Below are 17,500 nucleotides of genomic sequence, written 5' to 3' on the forward strand. Positions count from 1 at the left end.
TCCTTGGTCTTACTGATTTTGAGGAAGAGGTTGTTGTTCTGGCACCACACTGCCAGGTCACTGACCTCCTCCCTTTTGGCTTATTCATCTTCACCGGCGAACAGGCCTACCATCATCGTGTCGTCAGCAGGACGTCCAGGATCCACCAGGATCCATCAAGAAGTCCAGGATCCAGTTGCAGAGGGAGGTGTTCAGACCCAGAGTCCTAAACTTGGTGACAAGCTTGGAGTGGACTATGGTGTTGAACGCAGAGCTGTAGTCAATGAACAACATTTTCACATAGGTATTCCTCTTATCTAGATTGGTGAGGGCAGTGTCGAGAGCAATTGAGAATATGTCATCTATGGATCTGTTAGGGCGGTATGCAAATTGGAGTGGGTCTAGAGTGTCTAGGATGGTGGAGTCGATGTGTGCCATAACCAGCCTCTCAAAGCACTTCATGATTACAGATGTGAGTGCTACAGGGTGGTAGTCATTGTAGCATGAAGCCTCAGAGTTCTTGGGAACAGGAATGATGGTGGTTAAAACATGTGGGGATTACAGACTGGGACAAGGAGAGGTTGAAAATGACTGTGAATATGCCTGCCAGCTGTTCACTGTATGCTCTGAGAACGCTCCCTGGAATACCGTCGTCCTCGTGGGTGTTGACCTGATTAAGAACCTTTTTCACGTCGGCCTCGGAGAGCGAGATCACCCAGTCCTCTGGGTCGGTGACGTCCCTCACACCCGGCACCATGTTGCTGCTGTCAAAGCGTGCATAACATGCATTGAGTTCGTCTGGTAGAGAGACATCGTTGGGCCGATCATGGCTGGGTCTTCTTTTGTAATCCGTAATGGACTGTAGCCCCTGCCACGTATGCCGGGCATCAGAGCCTGTGTAATATGATTCCCCCGTATTCCTATATTGTCCTTTTGCTCATTTGATGACTCTGTGTATGTCGTAGAGGGACTTGTTGTACTTCTTCCTGTCCTCGGCCGTAGCCTCAGGGTTGTCCACAACTCCCGGAGCTCTGTGGCACGCTGGGTATGTACATAGCCAATGGTAGGCTTCGAGGGGTCTCCTATGGTAGGTACACTTATAGCTCGTCAGGCTTACCGGCTACAGGCTACAGGCTACAGGCTGCAGGCTACAGACTACAGACTACAGGCTTACAGGTTTACAGACTACAGACTACAGGCTTACAGGCTTACAGGCTTACAGGCTTACAGACTACAGACTACAGGCTTACAGGCTTACAGGCTTACAGGCTTACAGAATACAGGCTACAGGCTACAGGCTACAGGCTACAGGATACAGGATACAGGCTGCAGGCTTCAGGCTACAGGCTACAGGATACAGGCTACAGGCTACAGGCTACAGGATACAGGCTACAGAATACAGGCTACAGGATACAGGATACAGGCTACAGGCTACAGGATACAGGCTACAGAATACAGGCTACAGGATACAGGCTACAGGCTACAGGCTGCAGGCTTTAGGATACAGGCTGCAGGCTTCAGGATACAGGCTGGGACACTGCATGAAAAGTGAATAGAACAAAACAATAACATGGTAATGTGGTTAGATTTATCAGATCTGACCCTGGATGTTCTTCCTGCTTTTCAGGGATGTGGTCACACCATTGATATTTACATGTAGATTAGTCTGTAGTTTGCAGTAATACCTGATACGTGTATATACAGTATATTATATTTACATCACAAGCGACCCATAATGAGACAAAGCAATTAGCCTGTTAAAACGTTTATCTGACTCCATAAAGATAATTAGCAAAATGCAAGAGACTATGGTTGAGTTACAGTAATGGAACACTATAGTTACAGTAATATAACACTATAGTTACAGTAATAGAACACTATAGTTACAGCAATAGAACACTATAGTTACAGTAATAGAACACTATAGTTTAGTTACAGTAATAGAACACTATAGTTACAGTAATAGAACACTATAGTTACAGTAATAGAACACTATAGTTACAGTAATAGAACACTATAGTTACAGCAATAGAACACTATAGTTACAGTAATATAACACTATAGTTACAGTAATAGAACACTATAGTTACAGTAATAGAACACTATAGTTACAGTAATAGAACACTATAGTTACAGTAATAGAACACTATAGTTACAGTAATAGAACACTATAGTTACAGTAATAGAACACTATAGTTACAGTAATAGAACACGATAATTACAGTAATAGAACCCTATAGTTGAGTTACAGTAATAGAACATTATAGTTGAGTTACAGTAATAGAACACTACAGTTACAGTAATAGAACACTACAATTGAGTTACAGTAATATAACACTAGAGTTGAGTTACAGTAATAGAACACTATAATTACAGTAATAGAACACTATAGTTGAGTTACAGTAATAGAACACTATAGTTGAGTTACAGTAATAGAACACTACAATTGAGTTACAGCAATATAACACTAGAGTTGAGGTACAGTAATAGAACACTACAATTGAGTTACAGTAATAGAACACTGCAGTTGAGTTACAGTAATAGAACACTACAGTTACAGTAATAGAACACTACAATTTAGTTACAGTAGTATAACACTAGAGTTGAGTTACAGTAATAGAACACTATAATTACAGTAATAGAACACTATAGTTGAGTTACAGTAATAGAACACTATAGTTACAGTAATAGAACACTATAGTTACAGTAATAGAACACTATAGTTACAGTAATAGAACACTACATTTACAGTAATAACACACTATAGTTCAGTTATAGTAATAGAACATTATAGTTGAGTTACAGTAGTAGAACACTATAGTTGAGTTACAGTAATAGAACACTATAGTTACAGTAATAGAAGACTATAGTTACAGTAATAGAACACTATAGTTACGGTAATAGAACACTATAGTTACAGTAATAGAACACTATAGTTACAGTAATAAAACACTATAGTTACAGTAATGGAACACTATAGTTACAGTAATATAACACTATAGTTACAGTAATAAAACACTATAGTTTAGTTACAGTAATAGAACACTATAGTTACAGCAATAGAACACTACAGTTACAGTAATAGAACACTATAGTTACAGTAATAGAACACTATAGTTACAGTAATAGAACACTATAGTTTAGTTACAGTAATAGAACACTATAGTTTAGTTACAGTAATATAACACTATAGTTACAGTAATAGAACACTATAGTTACAGTAATATAACACTATAGTTACAGTAATAGAACACTATAGTTACAGTAATAGAACACTATAGTTACAGTAATAGAACACTATAGTTACAGTAATAGAACACTATAGTTACAGCAATAGAACACTATAGTTTAGTTACAGTAACAGAACACTATTTGATTTACAGTAACAGAACACTATAGTTTAGTTACAGTAATAGAACACTATAGTTACAGCAATAGAACACTATAGTTACAGTAATAGAACACTATAGTTACAGTAATAGAACACTATAGTTACAGTAATAGAACACTATAGTTACAGTAATAGAACACTATAGTTACAGTAATATAACACTATAGTTACAGTAATAGAACACTATAGTTACAGTAATAGAACACTATAGTTACAGTAATAGAACACTATAGTTACAGCAATAGAACACTATAGTTTAGTTACAGTAACAGAACACTATTTGATTTACAGTAACAGAACACTATAGTTTAGTTACAGTAATAGAACACTATAGTTACAGTAATAGAACACTATAGTTACAGTAATAGAACACTATAGTTTAGTTACAGTAATAGAACACTATTTGATTTACAGTAACAGAACACTATAGTTGAGTTACAGTAATAGAACACTATAGTTACAGTAATAGAACACTATAGTTACAGTAATAGAACACTATAGTTTAGTTACAGTAATATAACACTATAGTTACAGTAATAGAACACTATAGTTACAGTAATAGAACACTATAGTTTAGTTACAGTAATATAACACTATAGTTACAGTAATAGAACACTATAGTTACAGTAACAGAACACTATAGTTGAGTTACAGTAATAGAACACTATAGTTACAGTAATAGAACACTATAGTTACAGTAATAGAACACTATAGTTACAGTAATAGAACACTATAGTTACAGTAACAGAACACTATAGTTACAGTAATAGAACACTATAGTTACAGTAATAGAACCCTATAGTTACAGTAATAGAACACTATAGTTACAGTAATAGAACACTATAGTTACAGTAACAGAACACTATAGTTGAGTTACAGCAATAGACATGATAAATGGCTGAGACTGGAATTCTAAATACAAGTGTATTTAAGAACTTTGTAAAATGAATGGATTCACATACAAGGCATAAAGCTTAAGTTACAAGGCAAGAAAGAAAGAAAGAAAGAAAGAGAGAGAGAGAGAGAGAGAGAGAGAGAGAGAGAGAGAGAGAGAGAGAGAGAGAGAGAGAGAGAGAGAGAGAGAGAGAGAGAGAGAGATATCAGACCTGCTCCTCAGAGGTGAGACAATGGGGGTTGGCGAGATCAACACAGAGAATACTGAATTCCTAAGACAACGCAGAGAACATTCTTGTACACAGTTGATAAGAAGAGTCACTTCGGGAGTTTAGCCCTACATAATCCACCCTTGAACACATCTGATTCTGCATCAGACAGAAGTGTTTAAAACTGGACGGCCAGCACTGTAGTCACTGTAGACAATCTTGTGACCAATAGTTCATGGTCCTAGCAGCATCATCTCAGAAGTGTCCTTTTGGCTGGTATCATTGTCTTCTTCAGACATACACATGTCCTTAGGTGACACGTTTCCTGTAAGCAAGCTACAAAGAATGTTCCGTTCTTCCTTGTAAGAGCAAACACTTACATCACAGATTAATCCACATTTCAATGAACATAAAATAATCTTGTTTATCTGATTGGATTGGTCAATAGCAACTTCAGATATAGTTTTATCAAAACAGTCAGATGAATACTAAAGATATAAAAGATAACGATCATAAAAAGTATATTTTAAATTAAAACTCTCCTACCTTTGAGAGAAAATTATATGAGAAAATAAACAAAGAAACAGAATTTGGAAATAATCAAGAACAATTGTTGAAGTTAAATCAAAAGAACTTTCACGTATTAAATGCATTAGCATCTCAGTTTACAGCACCCAAACATTAGCATACCAATGGTGAAAGTTCTATGGCCATTTTGTGACAAAACAAAGCAATGACTTTTCATAGCACACCCACATCTACAGTATACACTCAGCTGGCCATATGCACCACGCATAGGACAACAAACTATTCTTTGTGTCTTACCATGAGCCATTACATTTTATCTAGCAGTCTGTATACGTCACAGAAAGCACATTCACAAAAGTAACCCTACTGTATTATAGCCATCACAAATGGACATAGAAATGAATGAGTTGCAAAAGGAAGAAATTATTAACACATCCTCGTCAAATAATCAACATCCAAAGGTTTAGGAGAAAACTCAAAATCTAGTAGAATTGAGACCAAACCTCAAATCTCAACATTTCTGCATTTTATGACCACTTCTGTGACAAGAGTTACAAAACCTAATTGAATAGTTGTTTCTACTCCGCGGGCCTGCATTGTGTCTATAATGTGCAGGAGGATTTCCTCTGTCTAGGTTCCAACAGTGCCTGACGAGAGAGAGAGAGAGAGAGAGAGAGAGAGAGAGAGAGAGAGAGAGAGCCTGGGCCCTGACAGTAAATCTCAGTAAGACCAAAATAATGGTATTCCAAAAAAGGTCCAGTCGCCAGGACCACAAATTCCATCTAGACACTGTTGCGCTAGAGCACACAAAAAACTATACATACCTCGGCCTAAACATCAGCGCCACAGGTAACTTCCACAAAGCTGTGAACGATCTGAGAGACAAGGCAAGAAGGGCATTCTATGCCATCAAAAGGAACATACATTTCAACATACCAATTAGGATCTGGCTAAAAATACTTGAATCAGTCATAGAGCCCATTGCCCTTTATGGTTGTGAGGTCTGGGGTCCGCTCACCAACCAAGACTTCACAAAATGGGACAAACACCAAATTGAGACTCTGCATGCAGAATTCTGCAAAAATATCCTCCGTGTACAACGTAGAACACCAAATAATGCATGCAGAGCAGAATTAGGCCGATACCCACTAATTATCAAAATCCAGAAAAGAGCCGTTAAATTCTACAACCACCTAAAAGGAAGCGATTCCCAAACCTTCCATAACAAAGCCATCACCTACAGAGAGATGAACCTGGAGAAGAGTCCCCTAAGCAAGCTGGTCCTAGGGCTCTGTTCACAAACACAAACACACCCCACAGAGCCCCAGGACAACAGCACAATTAGACCCAACCAAATCATGAGAAAACAAAAAGATAATTACTTGACACATTGGAAAGAATTAACAAAAAAACAGAGCAAACTAGAATGCTATTTGGCCCTAAACAGAGAGTACACAGCGTCAGAATACCTGACCACTGTGACTGACCCAAACTTAAGGAAAGCTTTGACTATGTACAGACTCAGTGAGCATAGCCTTGCTATTGAGAAAGGCCGCCGTAGGCAGACATGGCTCTCAAGAGAAGACAGGCTATGTGCTCACTGCCCACAAAATGAGGTGGAAACTGAGCTGCACTTCCTAACCTCCTGCCCAATGTATGACCATATTAGAGAGACATATTTCCCTCAGATTACACAGATCCACAAAGAATTCGAAAACAAATCCAATTTTGATAAACTCCCATATCTACTGGGTGAAATTCCACAGTGTACCATCACAGCAGCAAGATTTGTGACCTGTTGCCACAAGAAAAGGGCAACCAGTGAAGAACAAACACCATTGTAAATACAACCCATTTTTATGGTTATTTATTTTCCCTTGTGTACTTTAACCATTTGTACATCGTTACAACACTGTATATATATAATATGACATTTGTAATGTCTTTATTGTTTTGAAACTCCTGTATGTGTCATGTTTACTGTTAATTTTTATTGTTTATTTCACTTTTGTATATTATTATTACCTCACTTGCTTTGGCAATGTTAACACATGTTTCCCATGCCAATAAAGCCCCTTGAATTGAATTGAATTGAATTGAATTGAGAGAGAGAGAGAGAGAGAGAGAGAGAGAGAGAGAGAGAGAGAGAGAGAGAGAGAGAGAGAGAGAGAGAGAGAGAGAGAGAGAGGTAGAGAGAGAGAGAGAGAGAGAGAGAGAGAGAGAGAGAGAGAGAGAGAGAGAGAGAGAGAGAGAGAGGTAGAGAGAGGTAGAGAGAGAGAGAGAGAGAGAAGTTCAGGAACAAGAAAGAGAAAGAACAATGAATCTAAGACCCTTTTATAAGCATCTGAGTTGTTTTGATTAAAAATCTGTAAAGTTAACCTCCAATGAGATATCAGACCACATGATGTGAGACAATGGGGGTTGGTGAGATCAACACAGAGAACGCTGAATTCCTAAGACAACACAGAGGACATTATTGTACACAGTTGATAGGACAAGTCACTTTGAGGGCTGCCTTACAAGTCAATTCCTATATCTGCATGATCAGCTGTTCTGTCTACAGCTTCTCTCGACTTGAGGTCATGCCGAAGTAACATTAATTTAGGAGCTTTCTCTGGTAGTAATGCCGTTCAGCTTCACAGATCAATAGATTCTGGCATTATCGGATCACAGAGCAACTTTTAGGGATCTTCAGCTCTCCTGTCCTCTATATTAAAGTTGGCTTCAATAACCTTCTGCTCTCTTCTCTGCTGCTAACAGGGCGATCTTCTTGCCTGACCACCACCATGGAAGAGCAGGCGGTGTCCAACAGTAGTCCCCAGCATGGCCGAGGCCTGGGCAGGCAGAACGTCATCAGGTGTGGCTGGCTGAGGAAGCAGGGAGGCTTTGTGAAGACTTGGCACACACGCTGGTTTGTACTTCGAGGGGAACAGCTATACTATTACAAAGACGAGGAGGAGACTAAAGCCCTGGTGAGTGACCTCTGAACCGCTGAACATCACGCTGTGACCTCTGAACCGCTGAACATCATGCTGTGATGCTCAGTGTAGTGCTACATGTTTTTTAATTTTTAATTTTTATAATTCTTTTTATTTAACTGGGCAAGTCAGTTAAGAACAAATTCTTAATTACAATGACGGCCTACACCGGCCAATCCCGGACTACGCTGGCCCAATGGCTGCGCACAATGTGATACATGTGATACAGCCTGGATTCGAACTAGGGTGTCTGTAGTGATGCCTCTAGTAATGAGATGCAGTGCCTTAGACCACTGAACCAGGGTGTCTGTAGTGACGCCTCTAGCACTGAGATGCAGGGCCTTAGACCACTGAACCAGGGTGTCTGTAGTGATGCCTCTATCACTGAGATGCAGGGCCTTAGACCACTGAACCAGGGTGTCTGTAGTGATGCCTCTATCACTGAGATGCAGTGCCTTAGACCACTGAACCAGGGTGTCTGTAGTGACGCCTCTAGTACTGAGATGCAGTGCCTCAGACCACTGAACCAGGGTGTCTGTAGTGATGCCTCTAGTAATGAGATGCAGGGCCTTAGACCACTGAACCAGGGTGTCTGTAGTGATGCCTCTAGCACTGAGATGCAGGGCCTTAGACCACTGAACCAGGGTGTCTGTAGTGACGCCTCTAGTACTGAGATGCAGTGCCTTAGACCACTGAACCAGGGTGTCTGTAGTGATGCCTCTAGTAATGAGATGCAGGGCCTTAGACCACTGAACCAGGGTGTCTGTAGTGATGCCTCTAGTACTGAGATGCAGGGCCTTAGACCACTGAACCAGGGTGTCTGTAGTGATGCCTCTATCACTGAGATGCAGGGCCTCAGACCACTGAACCAGGGTGTATGTAGTGACGCCTCTAGTACTGAGATGCAGGGCCTTAGACCACTGAACCAGGGTGTCTGTAGTGACGCCTCTAGTAATGAGATGCAGGGCCTTAGACCACTGAACCAGGGTGTCTGTAGTGACGCCTCTAGTACTGAGATGCAGGGCCTTAGACCACTGAACCAGGGTGTCTGTAGTGATGCCTCTAGTACTGAGATGCAGGGCCTTAGACCACTGAACCAGGGTGTCTGTAGTGATGCCTCTAGTAATGAGATGCAGGGCCTTAGACCACTGAACCAGGGTGTCTGTAGTGACGCCTCTAACACTGAGATGCAGGGCCTTAGACCACTGAACCAGGGTGTCTGTAGTGACGCCTCTACTACTGAGATGCAGTGCCTCAGACCACTGAATCAGGGTGTCTGTAGTGACGCCTCTAGTACTGAGATGCAGTGCCTCAGACCACTGAACCAGGGTGTCTGTAGTGACGCCTCTAACACTGAGATGCAGTGCCTTAGACCACTGAACCAGGGTGTCTGTAGTGACGCCTCTAGTACTGAGATGCAGTGCCTCAGACCACTGAACCAGGGTGTCTGTAGTGACGCCTCTAGTACTGAGATGCAGTGCCTCAGACCACTGAACCAGGGTGTCTGTAGTGACGCCTCTAGTACTGAGATGCAGTGCCTCAGACCACTGAACCAGGGTGTCTGTAGTGACGCCTCTAACACTGAGATGCAGTGCCTTAGACCACTGAACCAGGGTGTCTGTAGTGATGCCTCTAGCACTGAGATGCAGGGCCTTAGACCACTGAACCAGGGTGTCTGTAGTGACTCCTCTAGCACTGAGATGCAGTGCCTCAGACCACTGAACCAGGGTGTCTGTAGTGACGCCTCTAGTACTGAGATGCAGGGCCTTAGACCACTGAACCAGGGTGTCTGTAGTGACGCCTCTAGTACTGAGATGCAGTGCCTTAGACCACTGAACCAGGGTGTCTGTAGTGACGCCTCTAGTACTGAGATGCAGTGCCTTAGACCACTGAACCAGGGTGTCTGTAGTGACGCCTCTAGTACTGAGATGCAGGGCCTTAGACCACTGAACCAGGGTGTCTGTAGTGACGCCTCTAGTACTGAGATGCAGGGCCTTAGACCACTGAACCAGGGTGTCTGTAGTGATGCCTCTATCACTGAGATGCAGTGCCTTAGACCACTGAACCAGGGTGTCTGTAGTGACGCCTCTAGTACTGAGATGCAGTGCCTTAGACCACTGAACCAGGGTGTCTGTAGTGACGCCTCTAGTACTGAGATGCAGTGCCTTAGACCACTGAACCAGGGTGTCTGTAGTGACGCCTCTAGTACTGAGATGCAGTGCCTTAGACCACTGAACCAGGGTCTGTAGTGACGCCTCTAACACTGAGATGCAGTGCCTTAGACCACTGAACCAGGGTGTCTGTAGTGACGCCTCTAGTACTGAGATGCAGTGCCTTAGACCACTGAACCAGGGTGTCTGTAGTGATGCCTCTAGTAATGAGATGCAGTGCCTTAGACCACTGAACCAGGGTGTCTGTAGTGACGCCTCTAGTACTGAGATGCAGTGCCTTAGACCACTGAACCAGGGTGTCTGTAGTGACGCCTCTAGTACTGAGATGCAGTGCCTCAGACCACTGAACCAGGGTGTCTGTAGTGATGCCTCTATCACTGAGATGCAGTGCCTTAGACCACTGAACCAGGGTGTCTGTAGTGACGCCTCTAGTACTGAGATGCAGTGCCTCAGACCACTGAACCAGGGTGTCTGTAGTGACGCCTCTAACACTGAGATGCAGTGCCTTAGACCACTGAACCAGGGTGTCTGTAGTGACGCCTCTAGTACTGAGATGCAGTGCCTCAGACCACTGAACCAGGGTGTCTGTAGTGACGCCTCTAACACTGAGATGCAGTGCCTTAGACCGCTGAACCAGGGTGTCTGTAGTGACCCCTCTAGTAATGAGATGCAGTGCCTCAGACCACTGCGCCACTCGGGATGACAATATACAGGCCAAGTACAGCTGTAGAGATATACTGTGCAAGTTTAAGGTACAATGACAATGCAGATAGCCTGTGAAGTGTGACCTGCCATTCAATATTCACTAACACATACAATGATTTACAAAGGGGTTTATAAGTAGTTTATCAATTGTTGATTACTATGGGGTATTGTGTGTAGATTGATGAGGATTTAAATTTTTTATTTAATCAATTTTAGAATAAGGTTATAACGTAACAAAATGTGGCAAAAAGGGAAGGGGTCTGAATACTTTCCGAATGCACTGTATATGTCTGGAATTATGCTTGTTTAATGTAAGTATTGCTTTGTAACTTAAGCTTTATGCCTTGTTTGTGATTTCATACATTTTACAAAGTTATTAAATACAGTTGTATTTAGAATTACATTATCTTGGAAACACAGAATCGTCTAGAATGTCAGATGGGGAAGCATGATTCATAATTCCAGAGGACCTGTTTTCACTGCTCCAGAATCCAATGGCGGTGAGCTTTACACCACTCCAGCCAACGCTTGGCATTGCGTGAGGCTTGTGTGTGTGCGGCTGCTCGACCATGGAAACCCATTTCATGAAGCTCCCGACAAACAGTTCTTGTGCTGACGTTGCTTCCAGTGGGCAGTTTGAAACTCGGTAGTGAGTGTTGCAACCGAGGGCGGACCATTTTTACGTGCTTCAGCACTCGGTGGTCCCGTTCTGTGCGCTTGTGTGACCTACCACTTCGCGGCTGAGTCGATGTTGTTCCTAGACGTTTCCACTTCACAATAACAGCACTTACAGTTGACCGCGGCAGCTCTAGAAGAGCAGTGCCACGCTTAAAGTCACTGGGCTCTTCAGTAAGGCCATTCAATTGCTAATGTTTGTCTATGGAGATTGCATGGCTGTGTGCTCGATTTTATACACCTGTCAGCAACGGATTTGACTCAAATAGCCGAATCCACTACTTTGAAGGGGTGTCCACATACTTTTGTATATTTAGCGTATTTATACTCTTGCAGTATTCGCTACACTTCATTATCATTGATAAAGTGAATAAGTAGCTGGCCAACATAATTATGCCATCCCCTTCCTCTGGTACAAGTGTGTTCTTTGTGTAACGGATGATGTGTGGGAGAGATGTGTACTGGCAGGAACATGGAGACAGAAGGATGCGTGCTGATGGCAAGACCACACGTCCTACCCCCCCCCCCCCCCCCCCCCATACTCGATGCCATGACCTCTAACCCCCCAGCTCTCATTCCTGACATTCCAGCGGGGCCTCTTCTCTATCGTAAACATTTGGATGCCTAAGGAGATAATGTGATGAGTGAGCTGCCTGTGTGTGCATACGTGTGCATGCATCTATGACTGTTTAGGAACTTGAATCATGTCTGATGTCACGAACCGGCTCGAAGTTCGTAACAAATGGGAGACAACGTGGAGATAAAGAACAACAAAATATATTTATTAACTGAAGTAAAGTAAATACACTTAACAATGGTGTGTGTAGTCAGTAGTGTAAGTGAGTGGTTGCGTGTTTACATGTGATAATGAGGGGTGTTGAAAGGTGCCAACGCAAACAACCAAAACAGCCACAAAAACACCACAACCAAAATCTGTCTGTGTGTCTGCATGGAGAGAGTCTCCTCAATGAATGGGGAAGAGGTGCATTTAACCTGGGACACACCCGAGCCCAGGTGTGTCTGCATGGAGAGAGTCTCCTCAATGAATGGGGAAGAGGTGCATTTAACCTGGGACACACCCGAGCCCAGGTGTGTCTGCATGGAGAGAGTCTCCTCAATGAATGGGGAGGAGGTGCATTTAACCTGGGACACACCCGGGCCCAGGTGTGTCTGCATGGAGAGAGTCTCCTCAATGAATGGGGAAGAGGTGCATTTAACCTGGGACACACCCGAGCCCAGGTGTGTCTGCATGGAGAGAGTCTCCTCAATGAATGGGGAAGAGGTGCATTTAACCTGGGACACACCCGAGCCCAGGTGTGTCTGCATGGAGAGAGTCTCCTCAATGAATGGGGAAGAGGTGCATTTAACCTGGGACACACCCGAGCCCAGGTGTGTCTGCATGGAGAGAGTCTCCTCAATGAATGGGGAAGAGGTGCATTTAACCTGGGACACACCCGGGCCCAGGTGTGTCTGCATGGAGAGAGTCTCCTCAATGAATGGGGAGGAGGTGCATTTAACCTGGGACACACCCGAGCCCAGGTGTGTCTGCATGGAGAGAGTCTCCTCAATGAATGGGGAGGAGGTGCATTTAACCTGGGACACACCCGAGCCCAGGTGTGTCTGCATGGAGAGAGTCTCCTCAAGGAATGGGGAAGAGGTGCATTTAACCTGGGACACACCCGAGCCCAGGTGTGTCTGCATGGAGAGAGTCTCCTCAATGAATGGGGAAGAGGTGCATTTAACCTGGGACACACCCGGGCCCAGGTGTGTCTGCATGGAGAGAGTCTCCTCAATGAATGGGGAGGAGGTGCATTTAACCTGGGACACACCCGAGCCCAGGTGTGTCTGCATGGAGAGAGTCTCCTCAATGAATGGGGAGGAGGTGCATTTAACCTGGGACACACCCGAGCCCAGGTGTGTCTGCATGGAGAGAGTCTCCTCAAGGAATGGGGAAGAGGTGTATTTATCCTGGGACACACCCGAGCCCAGGTGTGTCTGCATGGAGAGAGTCTCCTCAATGAATGGGGAAGAGGTGCATTTATCCTGGGACACACCCGAGCACAGGTGTGTCCCATTTCTGTGACGACCCTCCCGGCTCCGCCCACCGACATCCTATTAAGGAAAACAAGAGCAAAGAGAAAGAATATGGCAGACAGAGTGGGAGGGGCATCACATTGAGGCAACCAGCATCATGTCTGAGGCAACCAGCATCATGTCTGAGGCAACCAGCATCATGTCTGAGGCAACCAGCATCATGTCTGAGGCAACCAGCATCATGTCTGAGGCAAACAGCATCATGTCTGAGGCAACCAGCATCATGTCTGAGGCAACACGCATCATCTCTGAGGCAACCAGCATCATGTCTGAGGCAAACAGCATCATGTCTGAGGCAAACAGCATCATGTCTGAGGCAAACAGGATCATGTCTGAGGCAAACAGCATCATCTCCGAGACAACCAGCATCATGTCCGAGGCTACCAGCATCATCTCTGAGGCAACCCGCATCATGTCTGAGGCAACCAGCATCATGTCTGAGGCAAACAGCATCATGTCTGAGGCAAACAGCATCATCTCCGAGGCAACCCGCATCATGTCCGAGGCTACCAGCATCATCTCTGAGGCAACCCGCATCATGTCTGAGGCAACCAGCATCATGTCTGAGGCCACCAGCATCATGTCTGAGGCAACCAGCATCATCTCCGAGACAACCCGCATCATGTCTGAGGCAACCCGCATCATGTCTGAGGCAAACAGCATCATCTCCGAGGCAACCAGCATCATGTCTGAGGCAACACGCATCATGTCTGAGGCAACCAGCATCATCTCCGAGACAACCCGCATCATGTCTGAGGCAAACAGCATCATCTCCGAGACAACCAGCATCATGTCTGAGGCAACCCGCATCATGTCTGAGGCAACCCGCATCATGTCTGAGGCAACCAGCATCATCTCCGAGACAACCAGCATCATGTCTGAGGCAACCCGCATCATGTCTGAGGCAACCCGCATCATGTCTGAGGCAACCAGCATCATGTCTGGGGCAAACAGCATCATGTCTGAGGCAACTAGCCCTTCCTATAATCTTGTTTTCTGTTTTCCTGGGCAACAGAGTCAGGCAGATGCTTGTGGTGCTCCTGTGTCAGACAGCCATTAGGGCTAATGAGGCTAACGAGACATTAGGGCTAACGACGCTAACGAGACATCACATTCCATGACTGGGATAATTAGTACCCATGTTAATGCAGCCTCTTCATCACCCTGTTGTGGTTGACTGGGATAATTAGTACCCATGTTAATGCAGCCTCTTCATCACCCTGTTGTGGCTGACTGGGATAATTAGTACCCATGTTAATGCAGCCTCTTCATCACCCTGTTGTGGTTGACTGGGATAATTAGTACCCATGTTAATGCAGCCTCTTCATCACCCTGTTGTGGCTGACTGGGATAATTAGTACCCATGTTAATGCAGCCTCTTCATCACCCTGTTGTGTTTGACTGGGATAATTAGTACCCATGTTAATGCAGCCTCTTCATCACCCTGTTGTGGCTGACTGGGATAATTAGTACCCATGTTAATGCAGCCTCTTCATCACCCTGTTGTGGCTGACTGGGATAATTAGTACCCATGTTAATGCAGCCTCTTCATCACCCTGTTGTGGTTGACTGGGATAATTAGTACCCATGTTAATGCAGCCTCTTCATCACCCTGTTGTGGTTGACTGGGATAATTAGTACCCATGTTAATGCAGCCTCTTCATCACCCTGTTGTGGCTGACTGGGATAATTAGTACCCATGTTAATGCAGCCTCTTCATCACCCTGTTGTGGTTGACTGGGATAATTAGTACCCATGTTAATGCAGCCTCTTCATCACCCTGTTGTGGTTGACTGGGATAATTAGTACCCATGTTAATGCAGCCTCTTCATCACCCTGTTGTGGTTGACTGGGATAATTAGTACCCATGTTAATGCAGCCTCTTCATCACCCTGTTGTGGCTGACTGGGATAATTAATACCCTTGTTAATGCAGCCTCTTCATCACCCTGTTGTGGTTGACTGGGATAATTAGTACCCATGTTAATGCAGCCTCTTCATCACCCTGTTGTGTTTGACTGGGATAATTAGTACCCATGTTAATGCAGCCTCTTCATCACCCTGTTGTGGCTGACTGGGATAATTAATACCCTTGTTAAAACTTCTTATGGCTGAAATCCCGTTAACTGGATCGATATGACAACAGCCAGTGAAAGTGCAGGGCGCCAAATTCAAACAACAGTAATTTCATAATTACAATTCCTCAAACATACATGTATCTTATACCATTTTAAAGGTAATCTTGTTGTTAATCCCACCAACGTGTCCGATTTCAAATAGGCTTTACAGCGAAAGCACCACAAACGATTATGTTAGGTCACCGCAAAATCACAGAAAAACACAGCCATTTTTCCAGCCAAAGACAGGAGTCACAAAAAGTAGAAATAGAGATAAAATGTAGCACTAACCTTTGGTGATCTTCATCAGATGACACTCATAGGACTTCATGTTACACAATACATATATATTTTGTTCGATAAAGTTCATATTTATATACAAAAACCTCAGTTTACATTGGCGCCATGTTCCGAAATGCCTCCAAAATATCCGGAGAAATTGCAGAGAGCCACGTCAAATAACATAAATACTCATCATAAACTTTGATGAAAGATACATGTTTTACATAGAATTAAAGATACACTTGTTCTTAATGCAACCGCTGTGTCAGATTTCAAAAAGCTTTACGGCAAAAGCACAATATTCAATAAAAGGAAGCCATACAGTTACCCGCCAAATTGTGCAGTCAACAAAACTCATAAATAGTATTACAAATCTTCAATTCCCTTTGCTGATCTTCGTCGGAATGCACTCCGAGGACTCCCACTTCCACAAGAAATGTTCGTTTTGTTCGGTAATGTCCATCATTTATGTGCAAATAGATATTTTTGTTAGCGTGTTCAGGAAGCGCGTTCACTAAAAGCAGATGTCAAAAAGATCCGTAACAGTCAGTAGAAACATGTCAAATGATGTATTGAATCAATCTTTAGAATGTTTTTAACATAAATCTTCAATAACGTTCCAACCGGAGAATTCCATTGACTTCAGATGTGCGATGGAACAGAGCTCTCATGTGAACGCGCATGGTCAGAGCATGGTCAGGTCATGGCAGACCTGACTAATTCCTGTCTCCTTCGGCCCCCCTTCACAGTAGAGGCATCAGACAAGGTTCTACAGACTGTTGACATCTAGTGGAAGCCGTAAGAAGTGCAAACAGATCCATATCCCACTGTGTATTCAATAGGGGCTGGGTTGAAAATCGACCAACCTCAGATTTCCCACTTCCTGTTTGGATTTCTCCTCAGGTTTGTGCCTGCCATATGAGTTCTGTTATACTCACAGACATCATTCAAACAGTTTTAGAAACTTCAGAGTGTTTTCTATCCAATGCCAATAATAATATGCATATATTAGCAACTGGGACTGAGGAGCAGGCAGTTTACTATGGGCACCTCTGGGCACCTTATTCATCCAAGCTACTCAATACTGCCCCCAGCCATAATAAGTTTTTAAAGCAGCCTCTTCATCACCCTGTTGTGGTTGCTCTGCCCCTAGACTCATAGTCACAGGAACCCTATTCCCTATATAGTACACCACTGTTGACCAGAGTCCTATTAGTCCTGGTATATAGTACACTACTGTTGACCAGAGTCTTATTGGTCCTGGTATATAGTACACTACTGTTGACCAGAGTCCTATTGGTTCTGGTATATAGTACACTACTGTTGACCAGAGTCCTATTGGTCCTGGTATATAGTACACTACTGTTGACCAGAGTCCTATTGGTCCTGGTATATAGTACACTACTGTTGACCAGAGTCCTATTGGTCCTGGTATATAGTACACTACTGTTGACCAGAGTCCTATTGGTCCTGGTATA

General features: G+C 43.7%; 1 protein-coding gene across 1 annotated transcript in view; it reads left to right on the plus strand.

The window, feature by feature from the left end:
- arhgap24 (Rho GTPase activating protein 24) overlaps positions 1 to 17,500 on the plus strand; it is a 237,242-nt gene that overhangs the window by 26,188 nt on the left and 193,554 nt on the right. Inside the window, exon 2 of the mRNA XM_038989534.1 lies at positions 7,762 to 7,973. Within this exon, the coding sequence (XP_038845462.1) occupies positions 7,788 to 7,973 (186 nt within the window). The 5' untranslated portion in view covers positions 7,762 to 7,787. The remainder of the gene's footprint in view (positions 1 to 7,761; positions 7,974 to 17,500) is intronic.

Source organism: Salvelinus namaycush, chromosome 3 (genome assembly GCF_016432855.1).
Source record: "Salvelinus namaycush isolate Seneca chromosome 3, SaNama_1.0, whole genome shotgun sequence".
Taxonomy (NCBI): Eukaryota; Metazoa; Chordata; class Actinopteri; order Salmoniformes; family Salmonidae; genus Salvelinus; species Salvelinus namaycush.